The sequence below is a fragment of the Misgurnus anguillicaudatus genome, chromosome 18 (genome assembly GCF_027580225.2).
Source record: "Misgurnus anguillicaudatus chromosome 18, ASM2758022v2, whole genome shotgun sequence".
In the NCBI taxonomy this organism is placed as follows: Eukaryota; Metazoa; Chordata; class Actinopteri; order Cypriniformes; family Cobitidae; genus Misgurnus; species Misgurnus anguillicaudatus.
Genome location: NC_073354.2, coordinates 19,834,585 through 19,861,701, shown reverse-complemented (window position 1 = coordinate 19,861,701; position 27,117 = coordinate 19,834,585). Strand labels below are relative to the sequence as shown.

The 27,117-nt window shown below is 36.6% G+C and overlaps 3 protein-coding genes across 11 annotated transcripts in view; 1 reads left to right on the top strand and 2 right to left on the bottom strand.

Annotated features, from left to right (window-relative positions):
• The window catches only part of nrbp1 (nuclear receptor binding protein 1), a 25,516-nt gene extending 8,483 nt beyond the window's left edge, over positions 1–17,033 (bottom strand). Inside the window, exons 1-6 of one of the 3 annotated variants that reach the window (XM_055185353.2) lie at positions 16,920–17,033; positions 12,015–12,097; positions 2,958–3,271; positions 2,674–2,829; positions 1,093–1,194; positions 237–326 (exon numbers count right to left, since the gene is read on the bottom strand). In XM_055185353.2, the coding sequence (XP_055041328.1) occupies positions 237–326; positions 1,093–1,194; positions 2,674–2,829; positions 2,958–3,188 (579 nt within the window). In that variant the 5' untranslated portion in view covers positions 3,189–3,271; positions 12,015–12,097; positions 16,920–17,033. Of the gene's footprint in view, positions 1–236; positions 327–1,092; positions 1,195–2,673; positions 2,830–2,957; positions 3,272–6,897; positions 7,623–12,014; positions 12,098–16,919 lie in introns of those variants that run through there. The other 2 variants (XM_055185351.2, XM_055185354.2) reach the window with 2 other exon arrangements.
• capn3b (calpain 3b) lies at positions 9,372–26,702 on the top strand. 3 transcript variants are annotated; one of them, XM_055185334.2, is made up of 21 exons: positions 9,374–10,050; positions 12,032–12,101; positions 13,674–13,792; positions 14,578–14,711; positions 14,822–14,990; positions 15,387–15,470; positions 16,896–17,059; positions 17,161–17,321; positions 17,781–17,938; positions 19,556–19,567; positions 19,783–19,991; positions 20,592–20,625; positions 20,865–20,885; positions 22,458–22,532; positions 22,616–22,673; positions 22,866–22,930; positions 23,357–23,425; positions 23,543–23,621; positions 23,704–23,820; positions 26,340–26,398; positions 26,498–26,702. In XM_055185334.2, exons 1-21 carry the CDS (start codon positions 9,757–9,759, stop codon positions 26,522–26,524), a joined length of 2,178 nt encoding a protein of 725 aa, XP_055041309.2. In that variant the 5' UTR covers positions 9,374–9,756; the 3' UTR covers positions 26,525–26,702. The 3 variants fall into 3 exon arrangements, with proteins under 3 accessions (XP_055041310.2, XP_055041309.2, XP_055041315.1); XM_055185335.2 differs by lacking the exon at positions 20,865–20,885 and having other exon boundaries at positions 9,372–10,050; XM_055185340.2 differs by lacking the exons at positions 9,374–10,050; positions 12,032–12,101; positions 13,674–13,792; ... (5 more) ...; positions 17,781–17,938; positions 19,556–19,567 and adding an exon at positions 19,575–19,690.
• znf106b (zinc finger protein 106b) overlaps positions 26,697–27,117 on the bottom strand; it is a 47,805-nt gene continuing 47,384 nt past the window's right edge. For all 5 annotated transcript variants that reach the window (XM_055185346.2, XM_055185348.2, XM_073856036.1 and 2 more), the window contains one exon: positions 26,697–27,117. In XM_055185346.2, the coding sequence (XP_055041321.2) occupies positions 27,107–27,117 (11 nt within the window). In that variant the 3' untranslated portion in view covers positions 26,697–27,106.

Here is a 27,117-nt window from a genome sequence, read left to right as displayed (position 1 = left end):
TAGTATATTAATGCAATTTACATGATTAAAATCTACGGATACCAATACTGAAGAAAATGATTCAGTTCAGTAACAAGTGTGTTAATTTGTATCAGGGCAAACAAATGACCATCATTAACATTTTTAAACAACTGCATCATAAAATACTAACACTTGACAAATATTCAATCAATTCAAGAGAAAAGACGCATATTTGTTTCAATAGCTCTTCTCTGTTTAAAAAACAGCATTCATACCTTTTCATTCATGGTCTTGTGATTTTTCTTAGTCTTTTTTAGAAACTGCTTAAGACTTCCAGATGACATGTACTCCGTTATAAAAATAACCTGTAAGTGGGAGGCAAAATTTAATAGCGCACTTTTATTAGAAATATGTAATGGCAGTTTTATGATGATTCTGTTTGATTTTGAGTTCTAGCATTATGTAAAAGGGATCGCCACCGAAAAATGAAAAATCTGTCTTTACTAACCCTTTTTCAAACCTGTAACAAAACAGATCAGAGGCACCATTCGCTTCCATAGTATTATTTTTAGAGCTGTCACAAGATTAATCGCGATTAATTGCATACAAAATAAAAGTTTGTGTTTGCATAATATATTTGCATGTATATTGTGTGTAATTATTATGTATATATATATATAAACACACACACACACATATATATATGAAATTTAAGAAACATGTTATGTATTTTTTTATTTATATATAAAATAAAATATATCAAAATCTATCTCCCTCATATATCTCTATCTATCTATCTATCTATCTATCTATCTATCTATCTATATATATATATATATATATATGTAAAAGTTTCTTAAATACATACATACATGTGTGTGTATTTATATATACAAAATAATCACACAGTGCACACACATATTATGCTAAAACAAACTTTTATTTTGTATGCGATTAATCGCAATGAATCTTTTGACAGCCCTAATTATTAAAAAAATGTCTTTGTGTTGAGCAGGACAAAATAATTTATACATTTATACAACAACTTGTAAATGAGGGTGCGTAAATGACAACAAAATGTTCATTTGTCGGTGAACTATTCCTTTAAGTGAGCTTCATTGAATTTCTTACCCTGGCTCTGTTCTCCTTCACATCTGCCCAGTACTTGTGAAACTTTACTATATTTAAATGTTCAAGCTGGATTAGGTTATCAAACACTGCTTTCACTTTTTCCTTAAAAACAAAACAACAACATACAATTTATCAGATCTGATATAAACAGGATACTTTTAGCATTTTTAAGTACATTAGGTTAAACAGTAAATGCATGATAGATAATTAGGGATGCACAATATATCGGCCGATAACTGCTTATTTTAATATTATCGGTTATCGGTCTAATAGCAAAATTAGGCCGATAAATGAAAGCCGACAAATGATTGCTCATTGCTGGCCATGTGGAGTTTTGATTGGTGCTTTCTGTGACATAGCACGAAGATGACACGTGTTGCGGGCTTAAGAAGAGTATGCTAGTCTAGCGCAACGACAAGATGTCCGCGGTCTGGGAGTTTTTCATTGTGAAAATAATATGAATATTTATTGGCCTATATATATCGGCTATCGGCCCCCAAATATAAAGAGTTTTGGTTATCGGTATCGGACAAAATTTCCATATCGGTGCATCCCTATAGATAATGCATTGCGGTTTTCAGAGAATTTAGACTGTTAAGAAAAAATACTGAACATTTATTAATAACCAGAGAAAATTAGAAGAAAAAGAAACACACTTTATTGCAAGTTTACTGCACTATGCTTATGGAAATGCAATCAACAAGTAGAAGGCAATGCCTGTCAAAAAGCAACCTCTAAAATTACTTATTGAATTCCAGCATGAGACTTTGCCAAGCAAAGGGGGTGCAGTATGTGGATGGGCCAAACAGATGGCTGTCCACAACTCTATGCCAGGCATTAATGAATAGAGCTTGATTAAGTAGTGCTTACTGGCAATGGCAGTTTGAATAAGTTATATTAAAAACAGAATTACTTTTTACATTTTAACACTCAAGAGACACATTAGATCACAAAGTTACAAAACCACACTGAACGCCTCTTTTATAAATCTATTCATTAGAAACTGAAGGAGAAAGCAGTTCCCATAAAGGCATCAAACAGGTCAGACCACTTTGTTTAAGGACCTTACTCCCAAGAAAAGCAAGCAAGTGCGCTCATTCTTTAAAGCCAACCCATCCCATCAGTAATGATAACTGGTAACTCATAATCTGAAAGTATAACCTTCCCTCTTAGTAATCAAGAATACAGTAAAGAACAATATTACATCTGGTGACAAGTATGAAGATAAAAGTCATGAGTAAACCTTCGAGCTGGGCTTACTCACATTTCCTGCTTTGGTCCCACATGGCATGTTTAAATAAACAAACGTTCATTGTTTCGACAAACAGCGCACCACCAGTTAATTTATATGGGCTGCAAATAGGAAGATGGCCAATTATGGCTTTTCCATTGTTTATATTCTAAACTACGCTTTTAATATCCTTCATGAGGGTGAACGTCTGGTCTCGATTCAATTAAACCACAACTAATTTTGCTCTTTTTAAGTTGTGTGTAATTTAAAACGTATAAGACCATATATTTTATTTTGGTCAGTGTCCCATTTACTACCTAACTGCATGTCAGAAAAAATCTTTCTCATACCATAAACAAAGCAGGGAAAGTTTGTTGTTCTACCTCCTGTAGTTTGAAGTTCTTCCGCTCAGAAAACATGACCTCATTCCACACCACTTCCACACCCTCCTCTGTGTCCATGGCAAGGTAAGCATTGTCAATACCTGGTACATTACGCTGGTTTACCTGCGAGGAAAAAGGGACAATGTTTAATAGATAGTCTCTCAAATAAGTGTTAGCAGTGCAAAACATTGTTTAAAAAGATCTGTTCAAATTGTACTTCAACAGTCGCACACGCATGTGCACACGTGTACCTCCTCTCTCCGCTTCTGCCAGCGTCCACAGGGGCTTTCCTCCAGAATCTCAGATTCATCTTCGCTCTCCTCCTCCTCATCCTCTGTTGCGGGTGGAGCAGACTGTGTTACAGTGGACACGGGGGGAGACACAGAGGACACTGCCTGAGCGGGAGGTGGCGAGGCTGTGGATTCAGACTTTGTGTCCATCGTGGACACGGGGGCAGGAGTCTGTTTTCCTTCTTCCGACATCACTAAGTGACAACTGACAGTCTTGACAGACAACTGTCACAAATATGAAGCCAGGCTCAACCTCAAGCGCAGGAGGCAGAGAGCTGCAAAACAAACAGATTAGGAGCAATTTATTAAAGACAATACAATTAAACATGCAGTAGTTGGGTTTTTTTTTTAGTTTGGCTAGTTCACCTATCATTTAAGTATTTATGGACTGCATTTATATAGCACTTTCAACAGACCTATAGCCATCCAAAGCACTTTTACAAATTGCCTCACATTCACTTATTCACTCAATCCTTCATACACCGACAGCGGTGTCAGCCACGCAAGGCGCCATCTAGCTCGTTGGGAGCTGCTGGGGTTAGGTGTCTTGCTCAAGGACACCTCGACACCACCAAGCTTTCCGTTTGTAGACAACCTACATAATTCACTGAGCCACTGCCGCCCCATCTTCGCTGCACTGTCAAAAGGGGATCGCACACCAGACACGCAGCTCAGCGCCGCGCTGTTCTAAAAAAATAAAAAATAAAAATGTTTTCTATGAGTTGACGCACACCGGCGCTGCCAGGTGGCACCTGTCCGCGCTGCCCAGCTTTGACTCAGGAAGTTGCTCAAATCCCTGTCGCACCACACAGCACCACTCACATAGTTTAACATTAAATAACATCATATTTGTCCCAAATCATTAAAGCTGCGGTCAGCAACTATTTTGATATTTTTTTATCATATTCACTGAAACCAACACTATGCTCCGATAGAACAACATAAATAAGACTGTTTAAGAAAAAATGGATGCAGAGCTTGCCACATTTCTTCTCGACAGGTAATTTTGCTTTATCAACCATTGATTGTGTTTCGGAGTGTTATGCAAGTAATCTAAGACTAAGTATTCTTGCTAACTATGCGTTCACAATAATACTGGTGCACACACGCTGACGAGGACGAGCTCGAGAAGGGAGGTGGCTCGGTGGTAGTGGGGGAGGGACATGAAATTGTAAACATTTGGAAACTGCCCAATCCTCCAGAGTTGCCGAAGGCAGCTTTAACAATTAACATTGGCTGCTAACGTATATTTTGCATTTTGAAGTAGAGGCTATCTGACAAAGCTTGCGCTATTTAATGTGTACTTCCGGTTTACGAAACCTCAGAGTTGTCTTAGACACGACTCGATGCGGCGCGATGCTGAGCTGCGTGGCCGGTGTGCGACCCCCTTAGAGCCCTTTCCCAAATGGTGCACTTCATGTGGACTTTGGGTCTCATGGACTTAAATTGCACATGCTCGCTTAGTCTACGAATCCGTAGGGTGTCCTATCAGTCATTTTTGTGCTCTGAAGTGTGCTCATCAGCGCCCCCTTTACACCCTTGATGCACTGCTGCAGGCTTCACGCAATTTACCAACCCAGCAATCAGACGACAGATGAAAGGAGTTCACCCTGATGGGCAACTTTTCCGGCGTGATGCTCAAGTCTGTCCCAAAATACGACTCCGGTGCGTGCTGATGTGCTCGTGTCAAGGGTCCCTAAGGTCTGCACTACATGATGTCATCAAAGTGTGGACTCTGAAGAAGTCCGGAGTGTGCAATTTGGGACAGGGCCTAACACAACGACGCATTAGTCCTGTGGCATCTCCCGTAGCTTCTCTTTGTAAAGTGCAACCAACACCTCAGTCCACAACTCATCCCTCAATTTCAAAATGCAATATCACCACAAGATGCGGGGAAAACCCCACACTGGGCCTTTAATGCATGCGTTTTAAACTTTGCAAAATAAAAAAAATGTATCAAAACAGTTTTTAAATTTAATAACTAAAGTTTAAACAAGTGACAAATTTTAACGTTGCTGTTAAAATCAGCATCGGCCCCAAAATTCCTATCAGTACAGCTCTAGTATGCAAAAACAGCTATGGTATATCATCCAAGTTTATCATACTTTAAAGTAGGGCTGTAAAAATAACGCATTCATTCGATTAATTAATCTGAGAAAAAATAACGCGTTAAAAAAAATAACGCAGATTAATCCATTCCGTATTGAACCTGGATACATTCTAGCCACCATTTGACTGTAAAATAAAGGAGGTAGACGAGAACGCTCTGGCGGTGACTAGATCATTGACTGGAACATTTACTTATAAAAAAACGGCCTGATGGAAGTGATGATAAAAATAAAGTATGCAACGTCTGCAGCAAAGAATTTTCATATCATAGAGTTCGTCCACTCTAAAGTACCACATCATACAAAGCACATGGATTAAAGTTCTCCGTCGTTACACGGATTTCCGTCAATTGCAAAATTATTAAATTAACTTTTCATAAATATGACATGTATTCAGCTTTTTAAGTGGGATGTGATCAAAGCCTGGAGTGGAGCAAAATCACGTTCCTCTCTCCACTGTAAGCTTTCTGTAATCACTACGCACCGGATCCACTCCGGGTTTTCTGGCTGTAGCGCGTAAGATGAGGTAAAACTTTATTTCAGATAGCATGGACATACTTATAATGCAGGAAGGCTCCGAAGTTTTGGAGATCGATAAAGGTGTAAAAGACCAATGGAGATTGACTTGGCTTAGCGGAATGATGAAGATTGGGATCAGAAAACCAAATATAGCACAGTATAGGTGTCCTGTATTTTGTGGGTAAACGATTTCTCTCGTACGTGATTACTCGCGTCCTGTTTTTGACTGCTACGTTGATCTAACCAGTGGCTGATAAAACGGGTTTGTTAAACTAGTGAGTACACTTTATGTGGCGCCACAAGAACCAAGAAGCAGATGACATCCAAATCCCGTGAGAGCAGTTCGAGAAATCATAACAGAAGACTGCTTCCTAAATGCTCTCGCGGTACTTTGATGTCATCCACCTGTCGGGTTCTTTATTTAAGGTTTATGTTCAATTGCACACAAAAGGCCTGCAATTGATATTGCACTGTTAAACTTTTGGTAAATAATATTCCTGAAGCACTTTATCTCCTTAGCATATTACTTTAGGTTATTTTTGTTGATTGTTATGGCCATTATTTGAACAGTGAAAATACTGTAATAATAAAAGAGTTTTTGAGCTTCAATGTCACTAATGCTGATTATTCACTGATTAATTTAGAAAGAAATATTTAATACTTTCACAGCAAAAATTATGTAGGCGATTAATTTAGATTAATTAATCACAGAGGATGTAATTAATTAGATTAAAAATTTTAATCGATTCACAGCCCTACATTAAAGTAAGGAGGACACTTGATTCACTAAAACGTCTAATGTGAGCGTGTTCAGTTTCCCCACACATAGAAAAACCAACCATATAAACACTATATTAATATATAATATACATGTCCAAAAATATTACACTTATAAACCCCTTGAACTTCAGAAAGTTATAATGGAGGACAGATCTAAACAACAGCAGGAAATGAAGCGACTAATTCGTGTTAACTGGGTGTCACTGTGCCAGTTTCAGTTCCAAGTTGAACACTTTATAGTTGCTGACCTCCACAACAATACCAAAACAAATACGCAGGACAATAATGCTGTTGAAGCATGGAGCAGATCTGGTTTAGTGATGTTTACGTTATTTTTTCTGTTGGTTGTCTCAGGGTGCTGACCTCGATTTAACCCAGACCCAGTGTGTGTGTGTTAAAGCATACAATATAACACAAACTACATGATAGACAAGAAAAAAGTCAACTATTGAGCAATAATGCACACCACTAATCTGTGTAATGTTTAAACTTACTTTACTTTGTCCTGAGATGAGTGGCGTATCCAGCTCGCCGGAAGCAGCTAACCGTCACTAGCTCAATAAATCAACAGAGGTATGAAGGTCCTCAAAGAAAATGAAAACCACGAAATCCTCAAGTGTTGTAGGTCCTTGTTTGAGCTCCTAGTGAAGTTGGTAGTCAATAAAAATACCAATATTTACGAAATAAAATACGAAAATCTGTCCAAACTCCTTTAACTAATTCACGGGCTAGCGCCGCTAGCAGTGTAGCTTAGCGGCCTTATCTATAACCACTGCTCGGTTAATGTACGGCAAACAGCTGCTCTAAGATAACAGTAACAGAAAAAAGTAGTAACAGATTCAAAGTTTTCAGGGTTCACCAAAACACGATCACCGAAAACGAAATTTTCTGACTGACAGATTTGACGTGGTTGATCGGATAGCCCCAGAAGAAGCTACACTCCCGGATATTCGCTTTCTTCTTCACAGAGCGACTCGTATCACCCCAAAATACTTACATATGCGACAATTATTAAATATATATCAACATCCCCCGAGAAAATACATGTAAATGGCGACAGGTCTGATTGTTGAGGTGCGCTGTGGATTTATCCCTGTATGAACCTTCACTGTCAGTCTAAATTCTCAGTCTAAATCTGAGCTGAGTTCACACAGCGACACCTGCTGGATGAAAAGATGGTGACAACTGAACTGCTTGTGATTTAAAAATTAGTATGCGGAATACATAGAATAGTATGCGAGAAATACCCGGATAGTCGACTACTTTCTCAGTACAGAGTGTATGCACGTGACGTCAACTTCGGCGAAAGTGGTTACGCCCACTGAGTGGCAAAAGACATAGGGAGGAATTTGTGTACAGTGTGAAATCAGCGAAAACACGGAGAAAACGCGTCTAAATGGGGAAACAGCTGTTTTGCGATATACTGTACTAACAGATTTAACAAGAATTCGGGGCTATCGTTTTTACAGACTTACAAAAAACACCGAAAGGAGAAGTAAATTGATCGTTCATTCCAACGTCCTTTGACCAGGTGGGTTGACAAGTTGCTAGGGTCACTATCAAGCAGAAGTTTTACTTTCTACTTAAAAGTATTTTTTCAAGTATTTGTATTTTATCCGTGTTTTTCTTTGAAAAACATACATTCCAAAGCATATTATCATAATTTTACTCTATTACATTTCATAAATACAAGCTTTACATTTAATATTAAATTACATTAACGTCATTTACTCAAATAAAAGTACACAATTTTTAATGTAATTAGGTATTAAATAAATGTTAATATATAATATTAAAGAATACACAGTATGATTCTATGCTTTAGAATGTAGTGAAGTAAAATTTTTCCAAATACAAACACCCTAATAAAGCACAGATGCTTAAAAAATGTAACCAATGTAACTAAGTATTGTCCACCTCTGCTATCAAGTCCAACTAAATTCAATTTAAGCTGATATAATTGTCAGTTTTACTGGCATTTTCGCAGCAGCCATTATGAAAACCAGACATTTTGTTGAAAGTTTGCCACTCAACAGGGCGAGTTCCGGCGTGGTCACATAGAAAAGTGACCTCAATGCATACCCTCTATTCATGGGATGGACACATTTATATCTATTGAATGTAACACTTTTATAAATTAATAATAATGCAATACTGTGAGCCAAGCATCTCTTTTTTAAGTGAAAGTGATATAGGTACACAGATATATATTGCTTGTGCTTAACTATACCTGAGTGATTTGATTTGTTTTGCAGTTGTTAGTATGGCATAGAAGATGAACAAAAATAAGGGTCACAAGACAATGCAAACATGACAAAACAAAAATAGTTTGATGTAGATGTAGTACAGATGTAGTATGTCATAGAGGCCCCATACTAGAGTGTAGGCTAGTGTTTATGATTAAGCGGTAGGTACTAATACATCACAGTACGTGATTTCAAAAGCACGGCCTGTGCCCTTACGAAAATCAACTATAAAAAATAACCTAGGTAAAGGTCTAGTAAAATAGTTTGCAAATAGTCCAAAAATCCATGGTTACTACACTTTGTCTATTACCATAAAAAACATGCTTCATTTTTGTAAGGGTGTGCTCTGCATGACCTGTGAGACAAAAGATTACGGTGACAAGAAATACAAATATACAGAATTTGTTTATATTATACATAACATATTTAGATCACATGCTAAAATAATACAAAATCTTAAGGTTTCTTACAAATAGCCTACCATAATGAACATAGGTTTATCATTACAAAATGTGATTATGTAACCATTATGTAGTGTGATTTGGGCCTTACTCCAGTAGTATTTAATGGTGTTCTATTGGTCCCTTTCAAGAGCCGACTTATTAACTTTATTTTAAGTTTTTAGACTCAACTTTTGTAATTTGGGACAGGTCATATTATTGAGAATTTAAAAATGTTAACTTTTTAAAGCCTATTGATGTGTAAACCTTTGTAAAAATATAAAGTTGAGCATTAGATGGTATTGCAGCCCTCTTTTATTCCCATCATCTGTTTAAGAAATGTCTAAAGTCATCAGCTGAAAGGCACGCCCTCATTAGACGGACAGAAAGAGAGAAACCCTGACGTCCCTTTAGGAGGTCTATTATTAGAATTGGCTTCTCAGGGGAAAGGCTAAATGTAGGTAGGGTGTAAGTGTGTATGCAAGCATATGCAAGTGAGCATGTGTGTGTGAGCATCTGACTTATTGTAAATGCTTATTTGTGTACACGACCGGTGCTGTGCCTTCACCACGATATAAAGAAACTGGGAACTGGAAGAAGGAATTGGCAGCCTTTTGGATTGATACTGATAAATTCTCACTTTTATCAAGACACAAACTAAAACGAAATGGGAGAAGATGAGAACTTTTCTGAAAAACACGTCCAGAAAACTCAAGCTGCTCCACAGATTGTGGCTGGCGACCCAACAAGTTATTTTACTCCACCCAGCAATGTCTATGCTGCCATTTTGAGCCGCAATGAGGCTGTTAAAGATGCAAGGCGTCTTAAGGACTTTCAAGAGCTCAGAGACAAATATGTGCTTAAGAAGGTGCTGTTTGAAGACCCGCTGTTCCCTGCTGAGGACTCCTCTCTTTTTTTTAATGAAAGGTTTCATCTGAAGTTAGAATGGAAGCGCCCATCGGTAAGTGAATTAATTTGAGGTGGAAATGTATGGGATAAGTTGCATTGCATCCTAATCCAGACTGAGAGATTGTTTACATCTGCACTACAAAACTTTTATTTTTAGGTAAAAATTTTCTAGTAAAAATATCTGAACATCCTTAATAGCAAGATTAAATATATATTTACTTCAGAAGTCATTTTTTTAAGTGTGTGGGCCTAATAATTTTTTTACCATAAATCTTGGTGTTGATTTGATCAGCATAAAGTTTTTGTATAAAGTAAACTTAACCTTAATTTAATTTTTTTACCTATGATAAGTTGACAACTTAGAAAAACAATTGAAATTGTTTAATTTAATTTGTTATGTTAAAGTAACGTAAAAATATATGATATAATTTTTTATAGTGTTATAATAAAATAATATAAATTTTTTCTTAAAAAAATCATCATATATTTTTCTTGCCATGATTTCTATTTTTGTACATAATGACATACATTTTTGACACATAATAGGTTAATATTGGACAGAACACACTGCTAAAATTGACCCAATGCTGGGTTATTTTAACCCAACTGCTGGGTTATTATTATACCCCATGGTTGCATAACAACAACCCAGCATTGGGTCATTTTTAACCCAGCATGTGTTCTGTCCGATATTTACCCATTATGGGTAAAAAATAACCCAACCATTTTTAGAGTGTATGCATATTATAAATGTACTGGTTGACTATTTATTCATTAACACAGTCATCAAAATTGAAAGTACAGTACTTTAATATTAACTCCATAGAGTGGGATCTACACTGTAAAAAAAATCTCTAGAAATTACATTATTACTGGCAGCTGGTTGCCAGTAACTTACTGTAGATTTTACATTTATGTTATTCAAAGTTAAATGAACATGAAACATTTTCAGTTTTTATCTTCTACAGTAAGTTACTGGCAACCAGCTGCATAATTACAGCAAATTTTTATATCAGAAAATAGGCAGCAATGCCGGGCATCAGATTAGATATTGCATGCAGGCGTGTCATAAGACTGTGGCAGTGACCCTGCAGTGTATGCATTGTGTCAGACATAGCTGAAATTTAGCACGCTCTAGAGTCTCAGGCTACTGACGTGCCAACATATGACTTGCTGTGTGTCAGTGATTTATAAAGCAGAGCTCTGCCATATCAACAACCTGATAATGGACTTGTGTCAGTGGGTTTGAACTATGATGGGCTTTTCTTATCTTCACTATTTTAGAATTGCCTACTTAAAATGAGCTTTTCTATTTGGCTATTTAAAGCATATTTTTTAACATATATTATGCTTGCATATCTATTTTATAGAGTACAGTTTATGCATTAGATGTATAGATTAATTAATAGAATTGCATATGTGGTTATACTGGTTTTATAAAATTTAATTTAATTAATTTGAAAAGAAGTAATAAAGCCAGAGAAACTGCCCTAGATCTTAAATGCCTCATTATTCAAAAAAGAATGCATATAGAAAAATGCAATAAACTGCAGTTTTATTTCAGTCAATCAAGATTTAAAAATCTGACCTACAGTACTTCATGTGTGACTTTTAACTTTACAAGCTTGGCTTGTATAATGATACAGCTGTATCGTGACTGGCCTTGTCGACGTTCAGAATCAGGTTACTGTTTCCGTTTCTTGCAAAGCCTTTGGTGAGTCAGTAAAACATTTTTTGGACAGTGCTTCAGTGCCGGGCGATTCGTTTCGGTTTAATGGCACTTTAAAAATAATGGAAAGGAGAATGTGTCTCAGTGGACATACAATATTACAATATTTTGCCCTAATGCTTGTAAACACTTGGCAGCAAATTTTATCACCCATGGTCAGCTGTTGAATGGCTGTGGTGTTGAAATCATCACCACAAGCATACATTTACTTTTTGTGAGGCCAAACACTTTGAGCTTATGTAAAAACAAATGTTTATCTGCAGTACAATAGGTATTATCTATAATACCTCTCTTTCCTCAACAGGAAATATGTAGCAATCCACAGTTCATTCTTGGGGGAGCCAACAGGACTGATATCTGCCAAGGAGACCTGGGTAGGAAAGTGCAAATGTCATTTCTTGTGGTGATCGAATCAGAAGTCTCATAAGTTTAAATGTACCCAGACAGAGTACATTTATGCATTGCATTAACATTGCATGTGAATTTGTCATGCAGCTTTATTCAAAGAAAGAAACTTAGAAACGTATACACTTTATTTGACCCGTTTCTATGTTCCCTGGCAATTGAACCAAAAATCCTGGCATTGCCAGTGTCATTTATTTTTTGGGCAGTGCTTCAAACTGTCAAGCAATTTGTTTCGGTTTACAATTTTTATAAGAAAAAGTTTTGGTTTAAATGAGAAAGAGCAGTATTAAAGAAGATTGTGTTAAATATGTAATTTCATAACACACTTTTTTATCTTGATCAATGAGTAATTTTGTGCATGTACAGACAAGTGGAAATCTGAGCTCTGTCCTGCTGATCTGCACTGCCACATTATAGTTTACTGTATATGAACAGCTGTAAAGGTTAAGCGCTCTAGATGTCTTTGAAACTGACACACATGCATACAGTATAAAGATAGACTTACATGCATGATATTTCCATTTTACAAGGCGTACATGAAGGATAATGTACAGTTAGGCAGTTGCTTTCTGTCATAAAATAAACCCTGACAGGATGATCTGTGTTCCTCTTCAATTTGGAAGACCACTGCATCAGCAGCTCAAAAGGTTATGGATTTGATTGCTAGTGAAACACCCATACTTGTTTTGCAATACTTACTGTACATTATCCAACAAATTACATATTACCTGCTATTGAAATTGCACTTAAAATGATATGAAATATTTGATTAGTTATCAATTCTAATAATAGCTTAAAGAGCACCTATTTCATTGCAAACAATATTATTTTGTGTATTTGGTATAATTCAATGTGTTTGCATGGTAATAAAAACACATTATTTTCCACATACCATAATTTTTGTAGCACCAGATTTCACTCTCTTCCTGAAACGCATGGATTTGAAAAGCTCTGTGTCCCTGATTGGCCAGCTAATCGTACATTGTGATTGGTTTGAATACCTCTGCCGGAAATGTGACACTCCTTACCATGTTTAAAATATTCGGTTGCTAACAGGAGTTAACTTACAGGCTGTGAGTCCGAAGCGGGAGGAATTATGATAATGTCGATCTTGTCTACATCACCAATCCCAGGAAGAAAACTCTTGCAATCCATGCGTTTGTTGTAGTCCAAGAAAAGAGATTTACGTTGGAGATGATAACTTCTGTCATCGTTTACTTTAGAGTATTTACCTTTTGCATATTGTTTACATGTACTAATACATTTACACACCAAAGGAAATGTAAAAACGTGAATTGGACAATATTTGCTCTTTAAAAATATTTTTATTGTTTTAATTGTTTATATCTGCTAAATGAATACATGTAGCTTGGTAAATCTAGTTTGGTCCTTAACCAAATTTCATGAGAAATTTCAGACAGCAGGATGGCATGATCATCCAATCAGAATCAAGTATTTTACTGCCCTGTGTACTAATGCATTAAAATTATACTAATTATGTACTGGTATAGTAAACTTTACTTGTCCATTAATTCCTGTAGGAGACTGCTGGTTACTGGCTGCCATTACATGCCTGACTCTGAATAAAGTAATCCTGCAAAGAGTGGTTCCCCATGACCAGAGCTTTAGTGAAAACTATGCAGGCATTTTCCATTTTCAGGTATGTGGGCCATTCATTATTTTAGGCACAATCAGCTCAAACTGACTATACTCCACGCAAATATCAAATTACCCCCATGATGTACTCACCTTCGAGCAATCTGAGATACATTTGTCCATCATCTTTCAGACGAACACATTTGGAGATATTTTTGTAAATTCTCCAAGCTTATAAAGGAAGAAAACAGGGATCAGGAAACAAATTCTGACTTTGAAGCCCAAAAAGTGCATCCATCCTTCACAGAAATAATCCAAATGGCTCCAAAGGGTTAATACATGTATTTTGTGGGTAATTAATACAATTTGGTAAGAAAAATATCCATATTTAAACTTAAATAACTGGCTTTTGGTAATGGTGCCATCTTGGACTCAAGAGTTTTAGTGCAGTGTTCTTTTGTTGCCATGGGTACGTACGTCCAAGATGGCGTCGTTACCAGAAGCTAGTTATTATAGTTTATGAAGTTTAAAACATGGATTTTTTTCTTACCAAATTGCATCAATTAGCTACCCGCAAAAGACCTTCATTAACCCCTTGGAGCCGCGTGGATAACTCTTGTAAAGGATAAATGCACTTTTTGGGGATTTAAAGACAGAAATTGTTCCCTGATCCCTGTTTTCTACCATTATAAAGTTTGGAAAAGCAAGGACATTTACTAAAATAACTCCAAATGTGCTCCTTTAAAGATGATGGTCATATGTATCTCTGATCGCTAATAGGTGAGTAACTCAGGCAATTTTGATATGTGCTGGAGTATCCCTTTAACCATTTCTTTGCTTCTCTTCCAGTTCTGGCGCTATGGTGAATGGGTGGATGTGGTTGTTGATGATCGACTTCCAACATACAAAAACCAATTGGTGTTCACCAGGTCTGGACAGAAGAATGAATTTTGGAGTGCTCTTCTAGAAAAGGCATATGCTAAGTAAGTCTATTGAATTTGATATTTTACTGATAACAGCATTTTGAAGATCCTTTGCCTTTACCAACATCAGTCCTGATGCTAAATCTGATGGTTTGAATTATGGGACCCAGGATACACGGTTCTTATGAAGCTTTGAGGGGAGGAAACACACTGGAGGCCATGGAGGACTTTACTGGAGGAGTAACCGAGTTCTTTGAGATTTCCGAAGCACCCAAAGAGTTGTACAGCATCATGAGGAAAGCTTTAGAGAGAGGGTCCCTCGTGGGCTGCTCTATAGATGTAAGTAATCAACCCATCCGTTTTAATGCAGTTCTAGATGCAAATTAGGGCTATAAACTAGCTGATAGTTATCATAAACCAGGAGTGTCCACTCCTGCTCCTGGAGGGCCGGTGGCTCTGCAGAGTTTTATTCCAACCCTAATCAAACACACCTGATCCAGCTAATCAAGGTCTTATAGGCAGACTATACTTTGAGGCAGGTGTGTTGAGGAAAGTTTTAGCTAAACTCTGCAGGACACAGGCCCTCCAGGACTGACTTTGGACACCCCTGCCTTAAACGTTCTATATGTGCTGTGCTTGTATGAATTACTACTATATTCTATAAGCAACTGCATTATGATGGCATTAAGTTCAATGTAATGTTTTTCAACCAATGTTTATGCTTCTGCCACACAGACTTTGGTTCCAACTGCAATGATGACAAAAACTGTATCTGGACTTGTGAGAGGACATGCGTACTCAGTCACTGGAGTTGAGCAGGTGCGTCTGTTGTGTCCTTGACAATTAGTAAATACATTTTATGTCATTTACAGAATGACATCAATTCCTATAGACCCCTTTAATGTTTGTAAACATTGAATGACTATCGGGTGCGCGCGCAGCATGGGGTCAAACTGTTCATACCATTTAGGCTTTCTAGTTTAATCAAACAGGGCTGAAAAATGATGACTTACCTGAAATGAAGTGAGCACTACAAACACAAGCCTCTTTGATCTTTGCATTGTCCCAGTCTGCACGTTTAATTGCTTGCAGCCAGATGTTGTATTTTTTGTTTTTGAGATTCTGCAGGAATCCCGAAAAACTTAACGGAAGACCTGGTGCGATTTTCACAGCCCACGATGCAAGTAGGGATTTTTGACGATACCGAATAATACGCAACTCAATCTGCTGTAATGACTTTTCTGACCCCGACATGCGCAGTGAGAACCGCCTGTGACGTGAACTGTGAAGAGGTCTATAAAAACTATAGCAATTTAAACTAGATGCACAATTGTATTTCTTATTTAAATTGAAGGTAGTAGAGTTCAGATAAATTAATTTAACTCATAATTTAGTATTTGAAACATTAGTATATATACAGTATGTTTATAGACTTACTGTATATAATTATAGATTTGATAATTACAATGATTTTAATAAAGGTTATGTGTTGTGGCATAGTGCTGCATGTCAGAAGTCTCTATAGATGGCTCTGTAAAGTTTTGACAATATATAAAAAAATTTAACCAACCAGTTATTAAAGAGCACCAATTTTCCGATTCACGATTTTACATTTCCTTTTGTGTGTATAAGTACATGTTACCGATATGCAAAATGTACAAACCCTAAAGTAAACGATGACGCGAGTTATCATCTCCAATGTCAATCTCTTTTCTTGGACTACAACAAACACACTGATTGTAGGCAACAGTTTACTTCCTGGGATTGGTGATGTAGACAAGACCGACATTATCGTAATTCCTCACCCACAGCCATGTAAGTTAGCATTGCATTGTGAGCGAATTTTTCAAACATGGTAAGGAGCGTCACATTTCCGTCTGACGTCAGAGGTATTCAGGCCAATCGCAACGTACAGATTAGCTGGCCAATCAGGGACACAGAACTTTTCAAATCAATGAGTTTTGTACAGGAATCAGTGCGTTTTAGGAAAAGAGGGAAATCTGTAGCTACAAAAATGTACGGTATGTGGAAAATTATGTGATTTTTTTAACCATAAACCACGCGAACGCTTTGTATTATACCATATACACAAAATAACGTTGTTTTTATCAATGAAATAGGTGCCTTTTAAAATATGCCATGAATTCTGAATGTGAAGCAATCTTGAATTTCTTAATTTTGCCAACATACTGTATATCAACAAATGTTTATAAAAAAAAATAATAGCAGAAACATTTTTCTCAGGGTAAACGAAGGGATTGTAAGGACCTAAAGATCCGTCTTGTTCGTGTACGAGACCCATGGGGAGTTAATCCCCCTCCCACCTGTAGGTCCAATGACTGGACTGCACTGGCAACCACTGAGCAAGACAAAGAGAGACTGCGACCTACAGAGCAAGGAGAGTTCTGGTTAGTACTGATTCTGTTTGAAATATTGTTATTTTACATGGAAAACTATACAAAACTCAATGTCCTATCATTCTGCTCAAACCTCTTGGGCTCAACTCAAGGATGTGCTTTGAGGAGTTTAAGAAGAACTTTACCAATCTGGAGATCTGTAATCTTACCCCCGACACCCTGCAGGATGACCAGATGTTTAAGTGGAATGTGGTCATGCATGAGGGCCGATGGGTGAGAGGATGCTCTGCTGGTGGCTGCAGAAACTATCCAGGTAGCCTATACATCTTAAAACAGACTGTAGGATTGACCACATCTGGTATTATTTTATTTGAACCTGAAAATTAGTTTATTAGTCAAGTAGAAGCACATTTGTGACATTGATTATGCTGACAGTAAAGGGACTAACAAAATACCAAGCTGTTGTACTAAACGTTTTCAGTTCAGCTTGTCACCTACACAGGTTTACCGATAATATTGTTAGCAAAATTAAAATATATGTATTAACTTAAAAGGTAAGTTACCTGGTTGTCTTGAAATTTTGAGTTTATTAACTTAAAATATTAGTCGACTCAACAAAAGTTATATGTTTATTATATACATATATATTTAATATCTAGATTATAATAAGTAATATTTTTAAATTGAATTAACTTTAAAAGTTGAACAAACTTTTTTACAGTGAATTTATTTTTCGGTCTCCTAATTAAGATTTAGCTACGTTTTATTTCAGACACATTCTGGACAAACCCTCAGTACCGTCTGGTCCTTGTGGAGGCAGATGCCAAAGAGAAGACCTGCACTGTAGTAGTGGCACTGATGCAGAAGGGCAGGCGTAAAGAGCGCTGCTTAGGTGGCCATCTACACAACATTGGGTTTGTCATCTATGAGGTAAAGCAAACATACTTCTTATAAAGTCCATGTACAATTTTTAATTAGACCACCATCCAGCGTCATGTGGACTCGTTCCTGTTCAGAGACTTCTTGATGTTTTATCAATTTAAACAGGAGTGAGGACTGGCAAACTGAGTTCACGATTTTATACCCAAGTTTGAGCCGACACACTTGACTAAACAAGCCTAACATTCAATCATTATAAATTCTTTTTCTATTGAGGGCTGCAAATAAATAACTGTAATTGGGCATCTGAATAAATTCTATTTTAGCATTAAAATACTACTGTGAAGTAACACTTTACAGTAAGGTTGTATTTGTTAAAGGTCCTGTTCTTTCCGCGTTTTTGAAGCTTTGGTTGTGCACAATATAAAATGTGTTATATTATATTATATAACATTCTACTGACGTCATTAAATCAGGAAGTAGAGGGCTGTAGTCCAAACCGTCCGTTCGCTGTAGGCTTGAAAGGCGAATTCTGTTTAAGAAAATATATCACCAGTGAACTTTGAGCTTTATCATTTTACAGGTATTATTTATGCTATTATAGCAACATTACACACTAACTATGGTTTAAAAAATGGGATCAGAAAGAATGTGACCTTTAACAATTAGGTAATGCTTTAGCTAACATGAACTATCAATGAACAATACTTCTACAGCATTTATTTAAGGCACCTATTTTTTTTGTCCTAAAAAACTTTATTTTGTGTATTTGGTATAATACAATGTGTTTGCGGTTTATGGTTAAAAACACATTATTTTCCATCGTACAGTTTTGTAAATCCAGATATTTTTCTCAAATGCTCCAATTTTGTATAAAGCTTATCGATCTGAAAGCACTGTATCCATGATTGGCCAGCTAATCTGTACGTTGTGATTGGCCTGAATACCTCTGATGTCAGCCGGAAATGTGACGCTCCTTACCATGCCTGAAAGATCCGCTCACAATGCAATGCTAACAGGAGTTAACTTACAGGCTATGAGTCAGAGCAGGAGGAATTATGATAATGACCGTCGTGTCCACGTCAAGAGGTCCAGGAAGTAAACTGTTGCCTACAATCCAAGTGTTTGTTGTAGTCCAAGAAAAGAGATTTATGTTGGAAACGATAACTTGCGTCATCGTTTACTTTGGGGTTTGTACCTTCTGCATATCGTTAACGTGTACTAATACACACTTACACACCAAAGGAAATGTAAAACCGTGAATCGGACAATAGTTGCTGTTTAATATTTAGTTCATTTCGGCATTTAATACATTTATAAAATCGAGCGTCGTAACTGTTAACATTAATTATAATGCACCATGAACTAACATGAATAACTATATTGACATTAACTAACATGAACAAGAATGAATACATATTGGGAAAACGATATTGTTTGTTCATGTTAGTTAATAAAACCTTATTGTAATGTGTTACCGCCTGTGGCCCAAACGTTACATTGGGTGGTGGTCTATATAGCTAGACAGTATGTATTTGCAGTTTGATAGCTTATAACTGATTATGAATTAATATAACTGAATCAACCCAATTAATTTAAGGCTGACTGATATGTTTACAGTTTTTTCTTTTCTACTGATTCATTTCCTTTGTTTTAACTCTTCCACAGGTTCCTGAGGAGGTAGGATCGCATTATGAGGAGACCATATAGATTATATGATGTCTGGCTGACTGCATATAAACACAAACATTTAATAAGTGTTCTTCACTAGCTTTCAATTGAAGCCCTTAAATGTTTTAAACTGTAACTCAAGCGTTCACTGCCTTATGAAAAAATTTACCATGAAATTTTACTTACAGTCATCCCTAAAATCATCTCTCTCTTTGGCATTCCAGATGAAAGGCAACCAACAACCGTTGCAGAAAGATTTTTTCCTTTATAATGCATCTATAGCTCGCTGCAAGTCTTACGTCAACATACGCGAGGTAACAGAGCGTTTCAGACTGAAACCAGGAGAGTATGTCATCATTCCCTCTACCTTTGATCCTCATAAGGAGAGCGAGTTTCTTCTCAGGGTCTTCTCGGAAAACTGGAGCACCTCAGAGTGAGTATTACTGCTCTACCAGATTGTAAATTTAAAGAGCCCCTATTTTCCTTTTTATGATTTTACATTTCTTTTGGTGTTTGAATGCGTACATGTTAACGATTTGCAAAGTTACAAATCCCAAAGTCTATGCTGACGCAAGTTGTCTCCAACTGAAATCTCTTTCTTGGACTTCTTCGCCTTTCTTTGTTGTATTATTCAAGCCGCGCGTGCATTTTCTAGATCAGATTCGAGCTTGTACTGATAAGGTAGTAAAGACGATGTTATCATTTGTTGGGAGCTAATCTTCCAAATATGGTAAGGAGCGTCACATTTCCATCACTCGCATGAGGTATTCGACAATGCACTGGATAGGCCAATCGGAGCACACAGCGCTTTCTCAGAACGATGAGCTTTGTACAAATCGACAACTTTCAAATAGGCGGTTCATAGGAGCAACAATATACAATATGTGTAACATAAACCACAAGAACACATTGCATTACACCAAATAGCAACATAATAGGGCCTCTTTAATATTCAGCCATTTCACGTGTTACAGTAAAACATGTTTTAAAAGACCTCTTGACCAGTAGCTGACAGCTGCATGTTTTCTCCCAGGGTTATAGAGGCAGAAATTGAAGCGGGGTCTGTGGTGAGTCAACACCTGTGACTGTCTGTCTGAGTCTGTGGCAGGACATAATGGCTCTATACTTGCATAAATTTGTGAATCATCATTATAACGAGCCTGGCTTTTGAATATAATTCTGAATTTTTTAAAAATAACCTTTATAAAAACTAAATAACAGCCAGATTTAGTATTTTCATTGATTTTTTTTTCAGAAACAACAAATATAATTTAGTTTTTTAACATGTTTCACTTTGTTACAACAGGAGACAGATGGCAAGATGAAGGTACATTTGCAAATGACATTGAGATTTTTCCATGCAGCGTTTTACAGTCAAAGAATGAATTGCATTACTTGGCTTGGTTTTAGTAACTTTAGTCAGCACTGCTTCAGTAACACAATCTGCACAAGTATAAACCGATATTAAACTGTAATTCATACTCGTGCATCTAATGTTAAGGCCCTTTATTATTAGCAAACTAATTAATAAGGTGTAATCATGTAAAACGACACAGGCAAAAGTACTGGACCCCCTGAGGGAGAGGAGGTGCAAAAAGACTTGGAAAGCCAAGACAGTCAGTAATAAAAAGCAATCATCTGACTTGAATCCAATTGAAAATCTATGGAAAGAATCGTTCAGGCCCACAAAATCATCAAGATTTGAAGACTGTGTGGAAAAATGGGTCAAAATCACACCTGAGCAATGCGTGCAACTAGTTTCTCCATATAGGAGGCATCATCTTGAAGCTTTTATTACTAACAAAGGTGTTTTTACAAAGTATTAAATACATTTTAGTAAGCCTATTCAATACTTTTTCCTTGTGTCATTTTGCATGATTACACCTAACTTAATTTTTGGACATACAGTACTGTGCAAAAGTCTCTGGCCAGCATGCTGCCATTAGATTTGTTGTTTTTGCAATGTTATAGTGATCATATATAATTATTTCTCAGTCTCTTTATTAGAATACAACCAGAAAATACAGGAAATGTGTATGTAGTACTAAAAACTGTATTAAAGTATAAGCTGAAGTGAACCTAGAAAATGTGAAAAAGATCAAACAAGTAACTTAGTTTTGGTAAACCATTCTCTGCACGCATTTGAAAAAATAGGTCATTGAAATTTGGCTCCCCTTGTGATGTCAGAAGTGGATAATCCCGCTCCTTAATCTGCACTATCCAACCACGGCACTGCCATTTAGTGGAGATATTAACTCATTTGCATATAAAAGGACACACCCAAAAATGGCACATTTTTGCTCACACCTACGAAGTGGCAATTTTAACATGCTATAATAAATTATCTATATGATATTTTGAGCTAAAACTTCACATACGTACTCTGGGGACACCAATGATTTATTTTACATCTTCAAAAAGTCTTGTGAAATGTCCACTTTAAATCCTAATTTTGAATTCTAATCGAATGATTTCAGGACTTCAGTCTCCTCAAAAAAGCTCAAGATGTGTTTCGTGCCAAGAGAGGTCACACTAAATATTGACTTATGCCTGAAGAAGACATTTAGTTCTGAATATGTTTTGTTTTTAATTTTGTGTACATATTTCCTCTATTTTCTGTTTGTATCTTAAAAAAAAAAAAATATGGATGGATATATATTAAAACTTTGCTAAAACAAAGCTGGTGATGATGGCCTAAGACTTTTGAACAGTACTGTATGTGGTTTGAATGTATGGATTGCATGGATTGTTATAAACATCTGGTGAAAATTCCATGTCTATAGCACCTAAATGTTAACTGAGAAAAATTGTGTTTAATATTGATTTTACGTGCTGTATGGCAGTAAATCAATGTGTTTTATATATGATCAAACACAATTTATTTGTTCCTCACATTCAGACGTATAGGCCTGCTGAGGAGGAAACTGAAGAGGAGAAACAGTTCAGGGCCATCTTCAAGCAGATCGCTGGAGACGTGAGTACAAATGCACGTATGAGCTTCTTTACCTCTATACCGGTCTAATGATGACATCACCGTGACTCTTTTGCTCTTGGCAGGACATGCAGATCAACGCCTATGAACTCAGAACTGTCCTTAACAGGGTGATTGCCAAACGTGAGGGGGATTTTCTCATTTTATTTACACTAGTTCAAGTTTATGCATGTGGAACTTTTATTCAAAGCAACCTTAAAGGCCATTATTATTATTATCAGTGCTTATATCCTAATAAACAAACCACAACCTTTACATTGCTAATGCAATTCTATGCCATTGAGATACATGACAACGCTCCCTTGTTTTTCACAGATAAAGAGCTTAAAACAGAAGGCTTCAGTCTGGAGAGCTGCAGAAGTATGATTGCACTTATGGATGTATCCTTCACTACTGTTGTCCTATTAAATTAAAGCAGCAAATACTTTCTCTATCATTCTTAAAGAGATAGTTCACCCAAAAATTTAAATTCTGTCATCATTTACTCACCCTTGTGTTGTTACAAACCTGTAAATATAAATATTTGTTTTGATTAACACGAAGAAAGATATTTTGAGGAATGTTTATAAACAAACCGATCATTCACTTTCATAACAGGAAAAAGAATACTATGGAAGTAATTGAGGCTCATGAACAGTTTGGTTTCAACATTTCTCAAAGCATATCCATTCCTGTAAGTATAAATGATAAAACATTTTTCATTTTGGGTGAACTGTCCCTTTAAGTTAATGGCACCCTCTAGTGGCCTGGGTAACTTGTGACAGACATTTATTTGACGCACATTTATCTTAACCATGATACTTTAGACTGATGGAACAGGCCACCTAAACCTGCAAGAGTTCAAGCATTTATGGAGTAAGATTAAACAGTGGAAGGTACATCATTTATACTTTAAAGTGACCTTACACAACGTACCTATTGTAGCAATAAAGTATGTTTTTCCACACTGTACATTTATTAAACACACAAGCGCTCTCTGTTGTCATTTGCAGCTGGTTTTCAAACAGTACGACACTGATAAATCCAGTTCGATCAGCAGCTTTGAGATGAGAAACGCCGTTACTGATGCAGGTGAGACGGTTGCATCTTTTATCTGCTTTAGGAAGCTAAACCATAAATGCCCTAAAACCTGTGATGTCTTTTTCTACCTCAGGTTTTCAACTCAACAATCAGCTCTTTGACATTATTGCCATGCGATATGCTAATGAAACCATGCAGCTGGATTTTGACAGCTACATAAGCTGCTTAGTGCGACTCGAGGGAATGTTCAGTAAGTGTACATTTTAATGACAACCTTTAGCGGCATCTTCTCAAACAGGGTTTGGATTAATGGGATAGTTCACCCAAAAATGAAATTTCTTTCTTACACTTACATTGATAAAGACCTGTATGTTGTTCTGATGAACACGAAGGAAGATATTTTAAAGGTTTGTTTGTAACCAAACTAATCAGAGGCCCCATTGACTTCCATAGTTGGGAAAAATAATACTACGAAAGTCAATGGGGCCTCCGATCAGTTTGGTTACAAACTTTCCTCAAAATATCTTTGTGTTCATCAGAACAAATAAATATATACAGGTTTGTAACTACATGAGAGAGCGTAAATGACGACAGAATTCTCATTTTTGGGTGAACCATTCCTTTAAGCCAGGATACAAGTTTTTTTTTACTTACACCAGTGTTTCCCAACCAGGGGGCCGAGCCCAACAGGGGGGCCTCCGCAGATTTCCAAGGTGGCCTCAAGATGACTTAAAATTATTAAAAATTTGGACAAAACAGGCATTAAAATGAGCTAAAACAAGCAGAAATCAAGATGTTTCTTATTTCTTTTAGCCATTTTAGTAGCGAATATACATCTGTATAGTCATTCCAAGTACTATTTAATTTTATGTGGAAAAAATTGAGTGAGTGGGGGGCCTTCAAATATTGATGTGGGCAACTTGGGGGCCTTAAAGTGAGAAAGGTTGCACTCAAAAAAAAATATTTTGGCACCTTGTCTAATTTACTTAAATTAAACAAGTTAATACAACACAATTTTTTTGTCTCAACCTATTTTTATAATGTTCAATCTGCTTAAATTTTAAAAAATTACATTAACTCAATCATTTTATATTGGGAGCACATTAATGATTTTTGTTGCTATTACTTACTGGGCCGTGAATCTGTATTTCCCAGCATGCTTTGCATGCAACTGCCTTTGGAGAGAATTTTTTTTAATTAAGTGTTATTTTATGCATTTTTAGGTAAAGAGAAAGACTTTATAGTGTTTAATGTTGGTTTATCTTATTGCTTTAGAAGAGTTTGTGTTATATTTTTACGAATTGTTTGTTACCATCGTGCAGAAGAGTGGCACTTGTGGTTAAGTTGTGGATGTGACTTACGTACATTTAAAGAGCAACATGTGTCTCTTCTCACATGTTCAACCAATGTGTCATTAGCATGCTAACGTGTGCTTATGCTAATTAGTATTATATAGAAACTGACAATTGGTTTAACTAGACTTTTTTGCTTGAATGAACTTGTTTAGTCTTTGTTAAACAGACCAGAATTAATTGCGTGGAAACGTTTTCTTTAACTGAATTAAGTTTATTGAACAAGATATTTTTATGACCAATGAAAATATATTTATTAAGTTGGTGCAACAAGAGATTATTTGTTTAAATTAACTTATTGTATTCTTGTTGTACAAGCCTAAACTAATTTCGTGGAAAAGTTTTCCTTAATTCAATTATGTTGAATGAACAAACAATGGGAACCACTGCCTTACAAAAATCATACAATCACAATGTATGATTTTTTAACTATTTATTTGTATGATACAGCTGCAACTAAGTACTTGAACCCCTGTCTATCAGCTAGAATTCTGACCCTCAAAGACCTGTTAGTCTGCCTTTAAAATATCCACCTCCACTCAATTTATTATCCTAAATTAGACGCACCTGTTTGAGGTTGTTAGCTGCATAAAGACACCGGTCCACCCCATACAATCCAAAAGAATCCAACTACTAACATTGCCAAGACCAAAGAGCATCGTGCTTTGGGGGTGTTTTTCTGCACATGGGACAGGGCAACTGTATTGCGAGATTTTGGGGAACAACCTCCTTCCCTCAGTTAGATCATTGAAGATGGGTCGAGGCTGGGTCTTCCAACACGACAATGACCCGAAGCACACAGCCAGGATAACCAAAGAGTGGCTCTGTAAGAAGCATTTTAAGGTTCTGGCATGGCCAAGCCAGTCTCCAGACCTAAACCCAATAGAGAATCTTTGTAGGGAGCTCAAACTCCTTGTTTTTCAGCGACAGGCCAGAAACCTGACTGATCTAGAGAGAGGTGTGGGCCAAAATCCCTCCTGAAGTGTATGCAAACCTGGTAAAAAAACTACAGGAAACGTTTGACCTCTGTAATTGCAAACAAAGGGTACTGTTCCAAATATTAACATTGATTTTCTCAGGTGTTCACATACTTATTTGCAGCTGTAACACGCAAACAAATAGTCTAAAAAATCACACACCGTGACTTCTAGATCCTTCCAGATTATGTCTATCACAGTGGACATTCACCCACAATGACAACCCCAGACCCCTCCATGATTTCTAATTGGGAGAACTTGCAAAATAGCAGGGTGTTCAAATACTTATTTTCCTCACTGTATGTTAAGATGCCAGTGCAAGGTGTTTTTAAATTAAGCAGCTCAAACATGCATTTTAGTCTTAGACCTGAATTGAGAAGCTCATACCAGACACAATTTTCATTTTTAACACCTAAGACTTTCATACGATTCTTTTACAGGGGCATTTCGAGCTTTTGATAAGGATGGAGATGGCATTATCAAACTGAATGTTTTTGAGGTAGGTTCCATAAATTATTAATTATACAGTATACTGCTTACTGCAGCCCATTGGTCTTTCTAACATGTTCCCATTTTCTGTATTACTGTATGTGCACAGTGGCTCCAGCTGACCATGTATGCCTAACCAAACACGGATGTAACATCTGCCATTTCAGCTCAGGTCAAGTGGTTCTTCATAGACTGTACAAGCACGATAGGTGTTCAATCCTTTCGATTCTTATAAAGGATTTTGATCTGGGACAAACATGATGCGAGCTACAGGACAGTTCCTGTTAACAAATTAAAATTTGTCAATGTAAACTTCGCTGACTATCCTTTATTGTAACATTTTATTGCCATTCAATGAAATGAACACAAATGCATATTCAGAACTGATCCAGTCCTTTTGTAATGTTGCTACTGTGCAACTGTAAATAAACCAACTGATTTAATTGCTTTCATTACAATGATGTGCAGAACAAAGCACAAAAAAAAACATTTATGCCTATGAGCAATTACAATGCCATAACAGATTAACAGAAGTATTTATATTTTTTTAAATATCTTTGACTAAATAAAGATTTTCAAATAGGTTACCCAGCATTTAAAATAATGCTGGCAAACAATATTACACTGAATGAGCAGACATGAGGTAGCAATTCAATGTTCAGGCCCATTAATGTCCATCTGATTTTGTTACACATTAGATGATCTCAGAGGTGTGGGACTAGCTGGGAT